The sequence below is a fragment of the Abramis brama genome (genome assembly GCF_963993115.1).
Source record: "Abramis brama genome assembly, chromosome: 6".
Classification (NCBI taxonomy): Eukaryota; Metazoa; Chordata; class Actinopteri; order Cypriniformes; family Leuciscidae; genus Abramis; species Abramis brama.
This window is the reverse complement of record NC_139968.1, coordinates 35,661,797-35,680,028: the sequence shown is the minus strand read 5'-3', so window position 1 is coordinate 35,680,028 and position 18,232 is coordinate 35,661,797. Positions and strand designations below refer to the sequence as shown.

The following is an 18,232-nucleotide window of genomic DNA, read 5'->3' as shown; positions in this document are numbered from 1 at the left end:
AAAAAATGTCCTGGCTTCCAAGCTTTATAATGGCAGTGAATGGTTGTTTCTGTTTTGAAAGTCCATAAAAGTGCATCCATCCATGATAAAAGTGCTCCATGCGGCTCTTGGGGGTAAATAAAGGCCTTCTGAAGCGAATCGATGCGTTTGTGTAAGAAAAATAATTCATTTTTAAGTTACGCTTTAGATTTATGTCAAATCTGTATGTTTCGTTTGGCCGGAAGCTAGTCATTTTACTTTATAAAGTTTTAAATATGGATATTTTTCTTACATCTCCATCTTCCTCATCATCACTCCACATAAAGTCAACATCTGAGATACTTCCATCAGCTATATGTTCAAGCACTTCAAGAACTATATATTCTGCATATGAAAAAGTTTAAAAAATGTATCGGTACTGTGATATAGATTTTTTATATAAGAAATTTCAATCAGCATTACTGGACTTCAATTACTGGAATGTGATTTCAGTAACAGGCTTTTGAACCCACTGTCCATTCTAAAGGACAGACACATTTGAAAAAATCCTGATTTTTAAAATTTGAAATTCTACAATCGATTTTTAACTTTAATTAATAAGTTCAATCTTTCTATTTTACATACAAACTATGAAATATTGACAAACATATCAAAAAATGTAAATAAAACCATATAAAATGTTGCTTGCTTCTGTGTTTGGAGTGAAGTGCTGACATGCTTCTCTTCAAAGTAGTGTTTTTTTTTATAATTACTACATGCAGAGCTTTACTGCCATTTGATTGGATGACAAGCATCCAATCTAATGGACTGCAGGCTTTAAACTTGGTGAAATGCTCCAGAAGTAAAAAAAGGGGGGGTTGACGTGATGTCCATTGTAATGGAAGCAGGGTCTGAATGGGTCATATAATGACATTTTTGTACAAGTTAATATGATTCTTTAGGGTCTAAATTAAAAATGTGTAATATACTTTAAAAGGTAACTAAACCCTAAACCAACTTTTTTTTAGTTAATGATCTGTAAGAATGGGGCCTTATTAGTGCTGTTCATTGATTCGAGTAACTTTTTTGACATTTGGATATAAAGTGTTTTAAAGGAGCTGTATGTAAGAAATGTAGGCTATTTCAATTAATCATAAAATGGCCCTGATATCACTAGACATTAAGAAATCACGTTCATTTCAAATACTTATCACTGACAACAGTAGTCCGGCCAGGATATTGTCATTTAAAAAGTGAAGTTGCAGCCCTCAACTGATGTTGATGTTGTCATGTTGTGTTTTGGCCTGAAGCCCCACCCTCCACCTATCTACCAATCACGAAGTCAGTAGTGTTTCGGCATCTGGGTTGCCAGCTCTGCTCTAGTTACCACAGCTGCAGCTACAAACTGCAGCTTACGTTCCTGCTGGATCCTGCAGCCTATCTGGCAACCTCGAGTCAGGGGGGAGGGGGAGGGGATACAGTGATTGCAGTACCAGTTTTGGCCACAATCTTACATACGGCTCCTTTAATTCTACAATATGGTGTAAAACCATCTGAGTGCTGCCTTCTTCAGGTTGAACGGTGGCTACTGCAGTTGAATTTTCCTATTGGATGTTTGCGGTGGTATGTAACCGGTACTATATGACGTGAGCAGGTTCCAGCTCACCACGCCCTTGGTACGAGCTCACCACACCCTTGGCAGTATAAAAAACATCTTGTTTCTCAAAACCACTGTACCAGTGCCAACCACAGTGCCAAACGCTGCTCCTCCTGCATGGACTCCACCACCGCAGTGGCGTCTTGATGTGAGTGATCATATATATTTTAATCACAATTTATGGTTAGGCTAAAGTAAATCCTCTGGGGTCGACAAACACGTCAGCGCATTTTGCTGGATTTTTTCACATAGCGGCAAAATATGAATATGCCTACAGAGAGTGCGCGCTATTGACATCAACTCGATATAACTCATCAGATGCATGTACTTTACGTCGTCTTGCGACCCTGTGAGGAAGTATTTATTTCCACTCAGACACTGGCCCCATTCTCCCTGCTTCGCTAGCATCGTCGGATACCTATCGCGATGCGGGAGTTAAGACCGCAGTTTGAGCCAGTGGCTCGAATTGATAAGGCTCTGGTCCTGTGTCCACAGACAATTCACCCTCCTCCACTTCAGATGAAGGTGGGGGAGAAAAGTCCTCGACTTCAAATGACAGCTCTGTTGCAAAGCTACTTGCATCACTCCAGTCACTCTCCATTTTAGAGTCCGACAGCAGCTGTCAATTAATCCGTCACTGTGGGCCTCAGGTGCACCTGAGGGACCCTCCTTTTTAAAGCAGTCTGGTGAGAAATGATTCGCGCAAACATGAAAGCATTGACGTTGAACGTGAGGAATATTCCCTTCGAAAACAAAACTCAGCCACTGCGTCTTCAGCTGTTTGGATTTAGGAACATCAAAATGACTGTTGTGTTCGTTATTACACCCAAGAACACCACAATCGCTTAGAAGCCATTCTGCTCCATGCAGCGTATCAACAATGGCGGACTATGATGACAGCTCGCTCACGAGCGAGGGCGGGCCTGTGTTGAAACGCTGCTGTCAATCAAGTCACACGGTCAGACGGCTCGATTTGAGACAGGGGAAAACATATAAGGAGATTAAAAAAAAACACTGGATGGATTTTTAACATTATATGATGGTTGTGTACAGGCACTGCCAACACACATTTCAGTACAATCAACTTGTAAAAGTGCACGTACCATTATATGACCAGTGCAAATGCAAAAAGGCTTTTCGCAGTCTTCCGTTTGTAACCTTTATATACTTTTGTGGCAGTATATTATTATTTTAAAGAATTTACAGACCATGTTGAGTTTAAAGGATAGTTTATTACTTTAGTTATTTGAAAAATTAAACAAGGTAAAGACAAGGCTAAATATCATGTAACATGAGTAGGCTAATATAAAGTAAAATACATGTCATGAGTCCAGATAAAAATAAAAATAAAACTTTGTTCCACCTGCTGGTAGATGTTGTAACTAATAAGCATTATAACTGTCTGCAATAAGCTTCTGTATTAATGGCTATAGAAAAGTCCATGGAAGCTTGTTACTGCGGCAGAATAAAAATAAAAATAAAATAAAAATAAAAAGGTAATTGTGACTATTTATCTCACAATTCTGACTTTTGTTCTTGCAATTGTGAGTTAAATACGTGCAGTTGCGAGTTATAAAGTCAGAATTGCATGAAATAAACTCGCAATTGCAAGAAAATATCAGACTTGTGAGCTGACCCCCCACCCCCCAGAATTGGACTTGATAACTAGCTTCCATAAATATCACTACGAGTCCACACACTAACTAACTACATAAAATTAAGAATTCATACAAATAAAATTTTTTGCAGGTCCCTGTAAATGAGAGAGAGGTTGTTGATGGTCTGATGGTCCTGTCACCCAAAGATAAAAGCATGTATCCCATGATAGTGCTCCAATGAGAAGCATCACAACTACTTCACCCCTTGAACTCATTTCTACCTTCACTTGGAGAGGAATAAAGATGACTTTGAGTACCTTTACAAACCACCTGACTCAGGGTAGTATAACAAAATGGGAGGCCACACGCAAATTAAATTAACCAAACAGTAGATTTTACTGCATAAATGCATAAATTAAGCAAGCAACATGGAAACAGTGTGGTGGATTTGGTTTGACACACTCTGTGTTTGATTAAGTTGACTTATGTGTTGGACTGATCATATTTTGATAGCTCATGCCTGTGTCTGGACTAATCATCTGTTGATTGCTCATGCCTGTGTCTTGTATGCGAGTTCAGTAAAAAAAAAAGGATGCACAGCGCTCAGAGTCATGGTGTGTAATTAAATATAGTGATAAACATAAAAGGACACTAGAACACAACAAACAGAAAAAGAAATAAAGAAAAAAACACAAAAGACTAAACAACCAATGAATACTCATGAAAGCTCCTGGTGTTGGAAAGGCCTCAATCGACGACAACCACACTGGGAAAGAAGGAACTTTTTTATCAGTTGATTCATCGCCCACATCAACCACAGCTTGACTCTACCCTGCAAACACACAAAGAGAGCAGACACAAAAACAAGACAAAACAAATGCCCCTAGGCAAAAGGAAAACACAAATGAGGAAACAGAAGCTAGTCAGGACTGTAACAATACATACTGGTTGTCACTGACCACTTTATCAGGTGTGCTCAAGCATATGCAACCAAGAACACATCTGGAAAACGGCAGCAGAAACAATATTCAATGATTTTATTCCACACTTTGGATATTTTTCACTGAACTCAGAATCTGATAAGAAATGCTGATAAATGTGCTGCAAGAATGAAAGAAGCATAAGGAATTCCAAGTGAAGACAGCAATTGTCAAAAAGTAAGCAGGGAAAAATATCATGATCATCAGTCAATAAGAATCTTTTTTTAAGGTTTTATTTTTCAACAAGCAACTTTATTTTTCAACAAGCGAGAGGACAAGGCCAAAATCTCAAAATTACTGGGAAAAAGGTTAAGAAAATACAATACAACTCAACTTCCCTATATTCCTAAATCAAAATAGCATGAAAAAGATGAATATATGAAATAAATGGCAGCTTGCCCCCACACATCCCTTGTTCCAGAAACATTTTTTGTTATACTGGTTGAAAGTCTCTTCACATCCTGATAGCAATCACTAAGTTAAGTGGTCCAAATGTATTTATATGTATATATAATGATACAATGGTCCCACCTGCCTGTCAGCATATGTATTTCCATTCATGCCATAACTACTATAATTTGAAAGAGATGGAAACCTGTGATGTTATACTTGAATGATTCAAATGTATGCATTTCAATGTCAACACTATCACGCCAAAATGAAACTGCAGCAGTCAGGTGGTACAGGTCAGTGCTCTTTAAGTTAATCATTATTATTGATTTATATATTTGTTTGCTGTACGTGTTCATGTTCTGAAGGAGTCGTGGCTTTGATGACACTCTGTAGGGAGGGTGGGATCTTATGCTTTCAAAGCTGGCCTCGCTAGCTTCTACGAAAATTGCCTACCCTACCTTTAAGTTGACAAAAACTATATTCAGGAATATGTAAACAAAATATATATATTTACAAATTACTGGTGAACACAGCCCAAATCATAATACAATAAGTTGTAGTCAAAAATGTATGTACAAACATGTATTAGCAGAGATGAAAATCACAGTCACACTCACAGTCTCAGACAAAATCTCTCTTGCACGCCACTCAAGACCTGTACCTATTCTCACCTGTTTGGATCATCCCTGGAAGTGTGTGCTCTCCACGTTCACCATCCACAAATACACAATCTCCAATGTCACCTGCAACACAGTACAACTCTGGTTATTAATTTGCATCCAAGAAATATAATTTCCTTCCCTGCTTAACCATTACCTGCACTTCTAATAAATAAACCTGTGTTGTTATTTCTCATTGCCTTCCCAAGCCTTCTTTTTCCTAACATACATTTTGAGTCCCTGCCCCTTTAATAGGTAAAGCGAAAGTGCCCTTTTCGCTCGTATGGCGGTGTCCCCTAGGAATGCCATAATCATATTCACCCACACAGTCACACAGAGCCCAAGCACAACCAAAACAATGTTCTTCTGCAAAATGCATGCAGTTGTGTATTCTAATGTATGTTTTCTATATAGTTTAAACAAATCTCACATGACTTGCATTTTAGGTTTTACCGGAGACTGACCATCATGGGAAAATCTCAAAGTATCCACTGTACGTCCGACTGACTGCTGTATTCTTCCTTTTGATTCTAAACTGAACTCAAATGGCTCTGAGAATTGGGTAAGAGAGAAACATAAACCACTTAGGTGAGGAAATTGAAAGATGCAAAATAAGATACACCAGTGTTTTGCCAGATGAGAAGTTTATTCTATGTATCATCTTTTACTACTTTAATTAATTTGACTCTAATTCATTCATTTTATAACTGCTTTATTTTGTGCTTATTTTCTATGCAAAGCACTTTGAATTACCATAGAAAGGAATTCAAATGTCACACTATGTAAATCATTTTGAATAACTTTTTTAATTTTCCTTGCTTTTATTTTGTGATTATTTTTATTCCTTTCTATGTAAATCACTTTGAATTACCACGTTCTGTTCTGCCAGCAGCAATATCACATTGTAGCCCAAGACTAGTTGCCCACTGAAGCTAAACAGGGTTGAGTCTGGTTAGTACCTGGATGGGAGACCTCCTGGGAAAACCAGGTTGCTGCTGGGAATGAATGAATGAATGAATGAATGAATGAATGAATGAATGAATGAATGAATGAATGAATAAATGAATGAATGCATGAATGCATGAATGAATGCGGGTCCTAACGCCCCAGTATAGTGACTATACTGTAACGAGCACCATTGATGAGAGTTAAAATCGAGGTCCTGACTCTCTGTGGTCATTAAAAATCCCAGGACGTCCTTCGAAAAAAGAGTAGGGGTGTGTGGTAGATCGCACCTGACTTAGGTTGCACCTGGTGTCACCTTGACACCTGAATATATTATACTCAGTTGAGTTACCTCTGAACGCTCGAGTTGACGCCTAAGCTGCAATCTAACCCTACAAGAAATACAAGAAAACCGTACTAAGTAAAAACGTACTAAGAGTCTCACAAAGAGTCGAATGACGACTCGCCCCCTATCGAAAACACTATCACTTGGGAATAAGGTATCAAGTGTTCTTAACGCGATCCACACTATCACAACTTGTTTCCCTAACTAGCTTTCTTGCTGCGCAGCAATACAGACTTCCAAACAGACTTCAGCAAATGTCCTCTAAATGCTTTAATCACGGCCGGAGGATCTCTCGAGCAGTTCTCAGAGAATCCCCCCCAAGAAGAAGCAAGGCAGGAGGATCTCAGACAAATTCCATTGAGAATCCCACCGGAAAACACAAATACAACAGTTTTTATAGAATAAGGAGGTATGGCAAAAATGACATGAAACATTACATAATTTCTCCACAATTTGATTGGTCCTTCATATGCAAACCCTTCTGTTACCAGGTAGAACCAAACTCGGTTTTTGGTTTCAAGTTTAGACATCTGTCTAGTTTCATATCCCACATTTGTTATTTATAGACTCACACAATTAAAGTCAAGGGGGTATGGCAACACAACATACAACATTCAAAAACACAGGACAGTACATTATGTTCAATGTGTTAGCATGTTAGGCCTAAAAAGAGAAATACGGTTAGATGTTAGAAATATATATATATATATATATGGTGATTGTATTCATCACTCCATCTCCTCTCCACCAATAAGCTGGTGTGTGGTGGGCATTGCATCATCGAGGTGGATGTTAAACACTGTGGTTGAGGAGATTTCCCCCCTTGTAAAGCGCTTTGAGTAACCAGAAAACCTTTAAAACCAAAGATGTTCATCAGTGATTGCATATCTAGAGCAGGGAGTTGTTTGTGTGCATTTTGTTTAGTAATTTCACCAGAATGAATAGAGTCTACTAGACGTTTACTTTGTATTAGATACATCTGTACCACATGATGTAAAGAGGCATGTCCCTCCAGCAAACCTATTGCTTAGCTGTCAATGTTGTGTATGTTATCATGTCTGACCTGTGAGTCAGATTTGACAGTTTTTTATGCATTCAGTATTTTTATTTTATTTTACTTTAAAGCTGTGTTATGAGGGAATCAACTGCTATAGGTTCATTAAAAGCAGCACAGGAAGAAACACTTCACCTACAAACTAAACACAAATACACTGAATGCCCCCTTTCACCTAAAATATCTTTTCGCAGATCGAACCTCATTTCTGAAGAAAACCGACCACCGCAGGTTTCAGTTTGACTAAGATGAGCAGCTAGTACCACAATAGGAGTTTGCAGATGGTGTTAATTGTTAAAACCATACACAATAATTTATAATTGATTTAATTTTGATTGATTTGAATGAAAGTGAATTATAAAACCATTTAAATCTCTTAAATCTCATTCTAATTCAGCATGAAATTTAGGAAGATGTACACAATATTCCAATTTTCTTCTCATTTTACCTAATGAGCTTGGAGGTTTGCCCACCTGCTTGTATTTGCCCACCTACAAGCAGATCCACAACCACAACCACATCTCTGCAGGTTTCAGTTTGACTAAGATGAGCTGCTACTGTCACAATGTAAGAATGTTTCACGTGTTTGTTTTGTTCTGTTTGTGCTGGTGCCGTCTGACTGGTAAGTTATAAATTTACATATTTTTTGCTAAATATCAGTAACATTCTTCACAGATGATAAAAGTCATGGAAGTCAAGTTGCTACACTGAATGTAACTTCAACCAATGGAGACTCATAGCAAATCCTCCATTAAGCCACATTTTTGTGGGTTTTAAATTGTTAATCTCAAGGATTACAAATGCAAATCATCTCTAAACATTTTTTGTATTATTCAGTAGTAACATAAAAAAAATATACAAATTCATTAGATAAAAAGTGTAGAAATCCTGTTTTATCTATAAATGTCCCATATACCAAAATGTGGTAGGTACTGACAATTTCCAGAAAAACCCAACTTTCCATGTTGTAATTACACCATTAATATTATGTTCATATATCTCACCTTTCGTTAGTATGTTATTTACAAACTACAGCTGATTTCTGACTTTGTAAACCATCAGAAACCGTAATCTGTGTAAATCTGTTTGTTCATCAGGTGTGTTTGGTGATTCAGTGTCAGTGATGGAGGGAGATTCTGTCACTCTAAACTCTGATACTCAAATACGTGAAGACGACTACATAATGTGGAAATTTGGAGCTGAAAAGGCTCTCATAGCTAAAATGAAGAAAAAAAAGCAAATCTTCACTATATACGATGACGCTCCTGATGGGAGATTCAGAGACAGACTGAAGCTGGACGATCAAACTGGATCTCTGACCATCACAAACACCAGAACTGAACATGCTGGAGTTTATAAACTAGAGATAAGTGGACTGAAACTGACATCAGAAATATTCAATGTTTCTGTCTATGGTGAGTAGAGATCATTTGTCCTACCCTATGCAACGGGGGACTATTTGTGGGTCCTCATAATGCCAAATGTCTTATGTTACCAGTAAAAAAAGTGGCCTACATTATTTTAAATATATCTAATCAGTGACAGAGTGCAAGCATGTTCGTCTAAAAATAATTCTGTATTTTCAGCTTCAGAATCATGAATATTTGTATTCTGGTGTCACCATTGTCCCATGCAAGTCCAAGCCTGTTAATTTACACCTAAAATGTAATATCAAATTTAGCATTTTATTCAACAGTACATTTTTTGTTAACCTTTTATCATATATCTTGGAGTATCACAATAATATTGTATTGTGAGTTCAGTGTCGTGATATGTATCGAATCGGGACATGAGGGTATCATTACACCCCTACAAATAACCCATGTCGGGCACTGCAAACTGTAGAGTGAATGAGGACCGGTCGGTACTGCAGTGTTTTGCTAGCTGGTTAATATACTCAACCAAACTTGTCCTATATGAGATTAAATCAGATAGACAAAATACAAGTAATCTTACAACTTACATCTGCACTAAAGTGCACGAATGCACACGTGAACTTGACCGTGCTAGTCTGCTATCTCATTGTGGGTTCCCTTTACAGCACGCTGATACACGGGCAACTAAAGCAAAAGGAATTTACAAACATTCCAATCTATTACAATCACATTCTGTATACTGTATGACAGACTGGTGCTGCACATCTTGCAATATTTCATGATCAAAGTGATTCCAGGCATCACTGCCTTTCAAATAAATTTTCATTTGATTTCGCTGGACTGGAAGGCGTGCTAACGCTATCCAATCAGACCTCAGGTACCATCCAAAATTCCGCAATAACCAATAGAAAAATGTATTTTTTAAAGTCAGGGCGATCATCGTTTTCATGATTGATAATCGCTGTCACGTTTGACTACTCAAGTACTCGTGCCCATCCCTTTAGATTAATTCATATTTCTGTTTATTCTTTGATGTTTTCCAGCTCGTCTGCCTCTTCCTGTCATCATCAGTAACTCTTCACATTGTTCTTCATCATCTTCATCAAATTGTTCATTGGTGTGTTCATCAGTGTTGAATGTGAGTGATGCGACTCTCTCCTGGTACGCAGGAATCAGTGTATTGTCCAGCATCAGTGTGTGTGATCTCAGCATCAGTCTCTCTCTACCTCTGGAGGTGGAATATCAGGATAAAAACACCTACAGCTGTGTGCTGAACAATCCCATCAGCAACCAGACCACACATCTGGACATCAACACACTCTGTCACACATGTGCAGGTACCACAGCACTGATGATATATGTGTGTATTTACTGACCGGATCTCTGGCTTCTGTTGTAGATCAGACTGATGCATTCACTTCTTTCTTTATCAATTACAGGACCAGACACACTCTCTCCTTCAGTTCCTCCAGTCTCAGTGTCTCTGATAGTGTTGATCTCTGCTGGATCTCTGATGATTGTGGTTGCAGTTGTTGTGATCTTCTGCTTCTGCAGGGAATGCAGAAAAACAGGTCAGGAGAGCAAGCAATTAATCCAGAAGTCAAAATATATTATTTGTAAGTACAAATTTCAATATAGGATTAAAAAACATTGTTGATTTAACACGTCTGTGATTATTATGAATGCAGTTCAGACCTGTGATGAAGACAGAAATAATGCAGCATCCTGTCAACAAAAAAGACGAAAAATGGTAAGATCATTTAGGACAGTGTTGTAAGAAGTTTTTGCAGTCAGTCAGTATGATTTAAGCTTTTGTGAGTAATATTAATCAAATAGCTAAAAAAAAACCCACTAAGTGTATTGTTCATACCTCAGTGTAAAAACTAACATACAGTATTTCCATTTTGCAGTCCTACAAATTAATTAGCACAAATCAAAATCTATCTGCACGCAGTTAGCAAAAGTATGGTATTTTTCCTCAATAACAATAGAATGTTATTGATAAATTATCAGTGATTAGTTCATCCAAACATAAATATACTATTTTTCTCTAACAGTCGAAACCCGAGATGTTCCCTTTCGAGAGAATTCAAACTGCGTTGACTATGACACTTTGGGGAACGAGTACCCACTATGCCACAACGAGCCCTGCCTGTCCCAGTGTGAGGCTGCGCACAGGCACACTTAGGACGACTCAGGCACACACTTGTGCTCACGTGTCCTGGACCTTGTCAGGAGTTTGGCAGTTTTGAACACAACTGCAATTTGTTTAGAGTTGATTTAGAGACCCCAGCGAGCAGAGCATTACAATAGTCAATGCGAGAAAAAACAAACGTGTTGATCAGTTTTTCCACCACGGATAAAGATAGCATTGGGCTCAGTCTTACAATGTTTCTGAGGTGAAAAAATTATACATTAACCATGCTCTGGACATGTGGATCAAATGTTAAGTTTGAATCAAATATCATCCCCAGATTTTGTAAATTAGTTTGAAAACTCCATAGCAGAGCCATCAACCTTTAGGGTTAAAGGGCCAGCTTTACGTATTTGTTGGGGTGAACCAATGAGCATAACCTCAGTCTTGTCAATGTTGAGACAAAGAAAATTTTGTGACATCCATATTTTTACCTCCGATATGCAGTGTTCTAGAAAGCCGAGTTATCACCAGGTTTTGAGTGAATGTAAATGTAGACCAAAGGATCTTAGAAGCTGCCCAAGGGAAAAAATGTAACGCAAAAAAAAGTAGGGGACTCAAAACTGAACCCTGGGGAACACCAAATTGCAGTGAACCAATATTGGACCTAAATTCCCCCAGGGACACAAACTGCTGCACGGTCTGAACTTTCCAAAAAAGTGAGTAAAAGAGAAAGATCTACAGTGTCAAAAGCTGCACTGAGATCGAGAAGAATCAGGATTGAATGACAGCCAGAGTCAGCAGCAAGTAACAGGTCATTGGTGACTTTAACTAATGCTGTTTCAGTGCTATGCAGTTTGCGGAAACCAGATTGGAGGCGCTCAAAAAGAAATGTAAAGTGAAGTGAGTGTATAACTGCAAAGCCACAATTCGCTCAAGCAATTTAGCCAGAAAGGACGGATTGGAAATGGGACGAAAATTATTGAGGTTTACCCAGTGTCTGTTGGTCTTTTTTGGTACCAGTGTTATAGCAGCGATTTTGAGTGCAGCAGACACAACACCCGTGCTCAGGGAGTTGTTTATTATACTCAAGACGACAAGGCATAAGCAGGCAAAACATGATTTAAATGTTGGTATAGTTGTGATTTCATTACCTGAAAGTACTATAGGTCGCTGATTACATGGGCGTCGGAACCATTGTATATGGGTGGTACAAGACATGGATGAGCGACAAGAATACTTTTTGTGCAAAAAAAAAAAAAAATCTTTATTCAACTATTCATTTTCTTTCCGTGTGGGCCTCTGACGTGAGTTCACGAGAACGCCACGATGCATGTGCGAGAACTGAGAAGATGACGTCCTGACATAGCCAGAATAAGATAAGATAAGCCTTTATTGTCTCCAGTTGGAGAAATTCGTCTTGGGCATTCGAGAGAACAATGGCAACACATTGTATATACACACCCAACACACAGTTAACCTACACAAACACGGAAGCCCTACACTGTCTGTTTACAAGCAGAGGAAGACACGTGGTGTATGTAAGCTATTGAATTCGGACATCCAGGAAATGCACACTTTAGAACCATTGTAAATACTTCATTGAGACCTAAAGCACAATCAATGTCGAATTGGAATTGGAATGGATCTCTCGTGAACTCACGTTGGAGGCCCACACGGAAACTGAATATTTGAATAAAGTCGTTATTTTCTTTTTTTTCTTTTCTTTTATTTGTGGAAGTTCTTCATAAACTTAAGGTTGACTCACTGTAGTCACTTGGACTATTTTAAACATTGTCTTTACTAACTTTCTGGGCCGGCAATATGCAACTACCTAGAAGCCTATGGAGGAGTGAGACCGCTCTCAGATTTAATAAAAAAATAACCTAATTTGTGTTTCCATAGAAGGAACGCCAACTAGAAAATATAAACTATCATCCAGATAGAAATGTACTATACATTACATAGACGACAGCAATCATTAAACAATACATACAATCAACAGCACTTTTCAAATCTTGAAACTATTAGAAGTTATTTTACAGAAACAGGGCCTTATAAGGTATTTAAATTTAATGCAAAATTTTGTTAATTTTGTTTGTTTGTTTTTAAATATGACTGCATTTTTCCTTGCAGAAATCAAAGAAGGAGGCTCTGTATGCAAATCTCCCCAAAAAACGATGATCAATAACCGTATCTACTGGAATAAATGTTAGAGCTCATACGACCTTGACTCACATATCTTAGTTCACATTATTCTCTGCTATGTTTTAACTTCATGGTTTCATGCTTTTTTTCAATCTCATGTGTTGTTATTGTTATGTCTGAAATTGTGTTGTTCTGAATTAGTATAATGGTTCAAAAATAGCATTGCATTCAGAAACTCAACTAAAAGTCTGAAGTGAATTTCCATACACATGAAGCTTCAAAACCTTTGCCATTGATTTGTTTAGAACCAGTTATTCGGGGCATGTTTGAAACTGCCACAGTAATGTGATTTCGGTAGAGTTTTATGCACATCATAACGGTTTTGAAATGACAATGGTTCGCCGCTAAGGGGCGATGATCTCTGGGAAACATGAACCTGACCTTGGATACATTATTATACATTTGTAGGTATTTAATGACACATTTGTATAATAAAAAGTAAGAGTTACAGTTAATAGTCTCTTATTGGTCTGACTGCAAAACAAACAAAACTTGTTTACTATTTACTTGTTTACTAACTTAAATAATATTTAATGGTATTAGATGATTTGTTAATTGCATTTAATAAATTACACCTTCAATAAAACATTTGTAACTGGTTTGTAAAAGCTGCTTTTATGCATGTTTGGCCTGAGTTTTTGTTGTATTTACACTGTTCTGACCAGCAGGGGTCACCAGGGTGTGACAATTTGAGCGCTTCGAAAGAGTGAATCATTTTTTCTAAGCAAATGGTTCAATTGATTCAGAGTTTCGGAAAGGTTTTTTTCTTCCAACACTATAATGAAGTAAAGACACTTCGCTGATCACTGGGCTGCCCCCTGATGCCTGTTTATAACAAACTCAATTATTGTAATAAAAATAGCCTACAATATTTTTTTGGCACACAAAATTTTTACATCAGGTGTTTTGTCCTGCTCATGTTACTTCAGTTATAGTAAATCACACCAGCATAATAACAACACACATCCCTGCTACAGAACCTAAAGACAGATGGTTGTTTCTTCTGCTCAAATAGCTTTAAAAAGAGGCTAGACATATTTCAGGCTAGACCAGCCAATGCGCATTTATTTAAAAACGAATGAATTAAGTAAATTCACTAAACTTAGAAATGATTCATAAAACAAATTTCATTTGACCCTTATATATGTTTACACTCTTTACTGACACAGACAAAAATGAAAAGACTAGCCTATCAGTTAAAGGTGGTATCAGTGATTTCAGGGCCAAATTTTTTTTTATCACATTCATCGAATTTTTCCTAACGATCCGCTAGCTGCCCGCCCCATAAGCATGCCGTCAAAAAAAAACGCGTCTCTGTAGGCAGCCTATAGGCTCTGAGATCTGCACACAAAAACAAATGGTTTAGCCAAACACTCAAAACCAAAACAAATAGTGTTCCAACCAATCACCGACAGGGGGAGGGTGTTGTGAGGTTTTGAGCCAGCTTCTTCTTCAGCTCTGACTTCACGTGCAGCCATGCATGAGCACAAAACCTCACAACACCCTCCCCCTGTCGGTGATTGGTTGGAACACTATTTGTTTTGGTTTTGAGTGTTTGGCTAAACCATTTGTTTTTGTGTGCAGATCTCAGAGCCTAGGCTGCCTACAGAGACGCGTTTTTTTGACGGCATGCTTATGGGGCGGGCAGCTAGCGGATCGTTAGGAAAAATTCGATGAATGTGATAAAAAAAAAATTTGGCCCTGAAATCACTGATACCACCTTTAAAGCTCAGCTTTAGGAGGGGAATAGATATAGAGCAATATAAGGAGACTTAAAGAATAATAGTAGTAGTCGGTTTATTATGGATTAATCCAAATTCATTAAAAATCCAATTGCTTGGGGGATAAGATCAAAATTTTGGTATCAGAAATCTGCTTGTTCATGAAAAACTATCTGAACAAATGTATCCAGTTTACCATTTCATAGCTTGTAAGAACAACCTAGTAAGAAATAAAATTGAGTTTGTTTCAGTTTTTTATTACATTAAGAAAAAAAAAAAAAAAAAAACACACACACCCACACACACAAAAAAGGTTTTTTGTTCTGCCCCCAACTGATATAGGAGATCATAATTATTCATAAATGTATCAATTTAATAGTAGACATATAAGATTACTTTTTAATGTTGAAACATTAAGGAAAAATGCATAATTGAATTTGTGACAGAATATTATAAAATGAGCAGGAAGCTAAACAGGAACATAAATGATTTATGCTTCTAAAAATAGAATAGCAGTGTTAATAGTCCCTCTCAAAACCTTACCCTTTTGTTATAAAATCTAAAATTACAGTAGTGATACAAAACAAAAAAATTAAATACTATTAAATGCATTAAAGGAACAACTCCGGCCCACCTTGCATCTCAAAGCTTAAACTGGGCCTGATTTGGTTGCTATTGGGGACTTTTGTGTTGATGACAAACACAACTATTTTCTGTCATTTAACTGCTTATTAAATATCCCACATCCAATTGAATGTGTTACACCCAGTCTTCTGCAGTGAAAACCTGTATCCTCTTGTGCATTTCTCTCCTAAGACCGACATGGTGCTGTTGCTTTTAACCTTCACCACAACACCGCTCAGAAATTAAACCACATAATCATAATGACAACTAGTGGAATGCATCACATTTCCACAGACTCAAGCAGACCACATCATCGCCAAACAAGTTATTGATCCTACTAAAAAAACATAATTTAATGTGGGATCTTCGTCAAAGAGTGTGCTTTTTCAGAATTGCTCTAATTATTATTTTGATGACAGTCATTTCTGATAGCACATAAACCTGTAAAACTGTTGCTGTGAGCTTTTTATATTTTTATAGGCTAAAGACAGGCACTTGTATTTGATAAAACAGTATGTATACTACTGTACTACTTGAGTACGTGTCAAAACCAGGAACTCACATTCTCTTTCAGTCAGTCACTACGAGATACGTCAGTGACTGACGAAATGGCCGTGTCGCTAGAGAGCCCTATTACCTTCGAGTATTAGAAAACGAGCCAATGTTATGAAAATACTATGGGTCTGCGGAATTTGCATCGCGAACATCGCCCCACCGCGTGGGTATATAAGGAGCCGCGAGAGCACTCTCGCATTATGTTTTTGCTTTGGAGCCGAAGTGTGTATGTGCTTCTCCTTCGCCTTCTTCAAGCAACGAGCGCTCTTCAGTCGGTGTTGGTGGGACGGCGCGTCTGTGCTGCTGGTGTGTTCAGTGGCTTGAACGCGGCTCGTGTTCCCCTGGGTGCTTCAGCATTCTGAAAGAGTTTTTCTTTTCTTAAAGAGCTGCACGGGCAAATCTTTTTAAAGAGGTTTTGCCCGTGTGTTTCTGGCTGTGGGCACATGGTCCATCCGCCTGACGGTCATGAATGCTGCCTCGCGTGTTTGGGCATGCACGAGGGCAGGGCTGACCCAGGGCTCCTGCAAGAGCTGCGCACTGCTACCGACCTCGCTCTACGGGTGACGAAGGTCACTGCACGATCCCTGGGCCAGGTGATATCCACGTGTGGTTCAGTAACACCATCTGTGGCTCAACCTGGCTGATATGCGGGAGGCTGAGATAACTCGTTTTCTCAACTCCCATATATTCCAGGCTGGGCTATTTGGTGGTGCGGTCGAGGACTTTGCCCAACAGTTCTCAGCCGCCCAGAAGAAGACTGAGGCAATAAAGCATATCCTGCCCCGACGGCCAGCGGCCCCTCAGTCTGCTTCCCGCCGAGGCTGCCCCCCCCTTCCGGCTATTTCCAGGCTACTTCCTTGTCTCGCCCAGAATTAAGGGAGAGAAGATTACAAAGGAAATGGCACCCACCTCCCTATAGGTTTCCAAACAAATCAAATAACAGAAAACGTGTAACAAATTGAGCCGTCAGCAAATGGTATACCAAAACACATTTTGGTTGGCAGAACATTCCTATACTTTCAGTTCAACAAACACTGAAGATCAAATGATGAACATCACAGGTAAAAAAGCAACAGTCAGCAAACTGTCTGGGACAGGAGAGAATGAGTCTCTGCTTGCTGTGCTTCTTTGGCTGGGTGTATGTGATCAATATCTAGAGCAGCAGCACAAAGGAATAATGAACAGTCGAGAGGGAGAGAACAGACAGCGAAACAAACACAGCTGTCCATTGATCATGACATTACAGGACCTCGAACAACCATAAAAAAATTGCTAGTCAAAGTAGTGCATCATTGATGAAATTCCTGTAACTAGATGATTCAATATTAGCTTAGATATTTCTGATAACAAAAATATTTTAGAGACGCACAGATATGTTATGAGTATGTTTTTAATAATATTTATCACATTAATATACAAAGAATTTTCACATTAATTTCCTTGTTTCAGAAAGAAAACAGTGTTTTTGTGGGTTTTACTTCAAGTCACTTTTTCCCTTGGCTGATGTAAAGATAAGGAAATATTCTGCCCAGAATGCAAGATACACAATATTTGTCTCTAAAACAAATATAAAAATTGTCTATAAAAAAATTAATAAAAAAAGCCTCAGTGTTAGTAAAACTACAACATTCATGTCCAGTTCTTATTGATTTATGATTAGATCTGTGATAAAAGCTTTTGAGAGAAGTTTAGCATATATTAGCTTTGACACTTAAATTCTTTTCTTAAAATATTTACCCGACATAAATACAAATCATGAAACACCTCTATTGATTAATATATTTACAATGAGCACCAGACAAAAAGAAAAATCAAAGAATAGGACCAAGGGATCAAGATTGCTGCCAAAGAAAAAACGGATACTGCAAGTTTAAAGCTGGGGGGAAAAAAAGTATTAAAGTCAAGGCAATCGTCTCCATCAAACAGTCATAATATTCTAACAAACACATCAACAAAATACAATAATGGCATGAGTAAAAAAAAAAAAAAACACTCGACAATCACAGCGAATCAGCACCTCATAA

General features: G+C 38.1%; 1 protein-coding gene across 2 annotated transcripts in view; it reads left to right on the top strand.

Moving 5' to 3' along the window:
• LOC311084795 (CD48 antigen-like) overlaps positions 1 to 13,900 on the top strand; it is a 76,208-nt gene extending 62,308 nt beyond the window's left edge. Inside the window, exons 1-3 of one of the 2 annotated variants that reach the window (XR_014606607.1) lie at positions 10,429 to 10,537; positions 10,655 to 10,716; positions 13,237 to 13,900. Coding sequence is in view for 1 of the 2 variants with exons in the window: in XM_084117079.1 (XP_083973205.1) it covers positions 13,237 to 13,284 (48 nt within the window). In the remaining variant the exon portion in view is untranslated. Of the gene's footprint in view, positions 1 to 10,428; positions 10,538 to 10,654; positions 10,717 to 13,236 lie in introns of those variants that run through there. The other variant, XM_084117079.1, reaches the window with a different exon arrangement.
• The last annotated feature ends 4,332 nt before the right edge of the window (positions 13,901 to 18,232 follow it).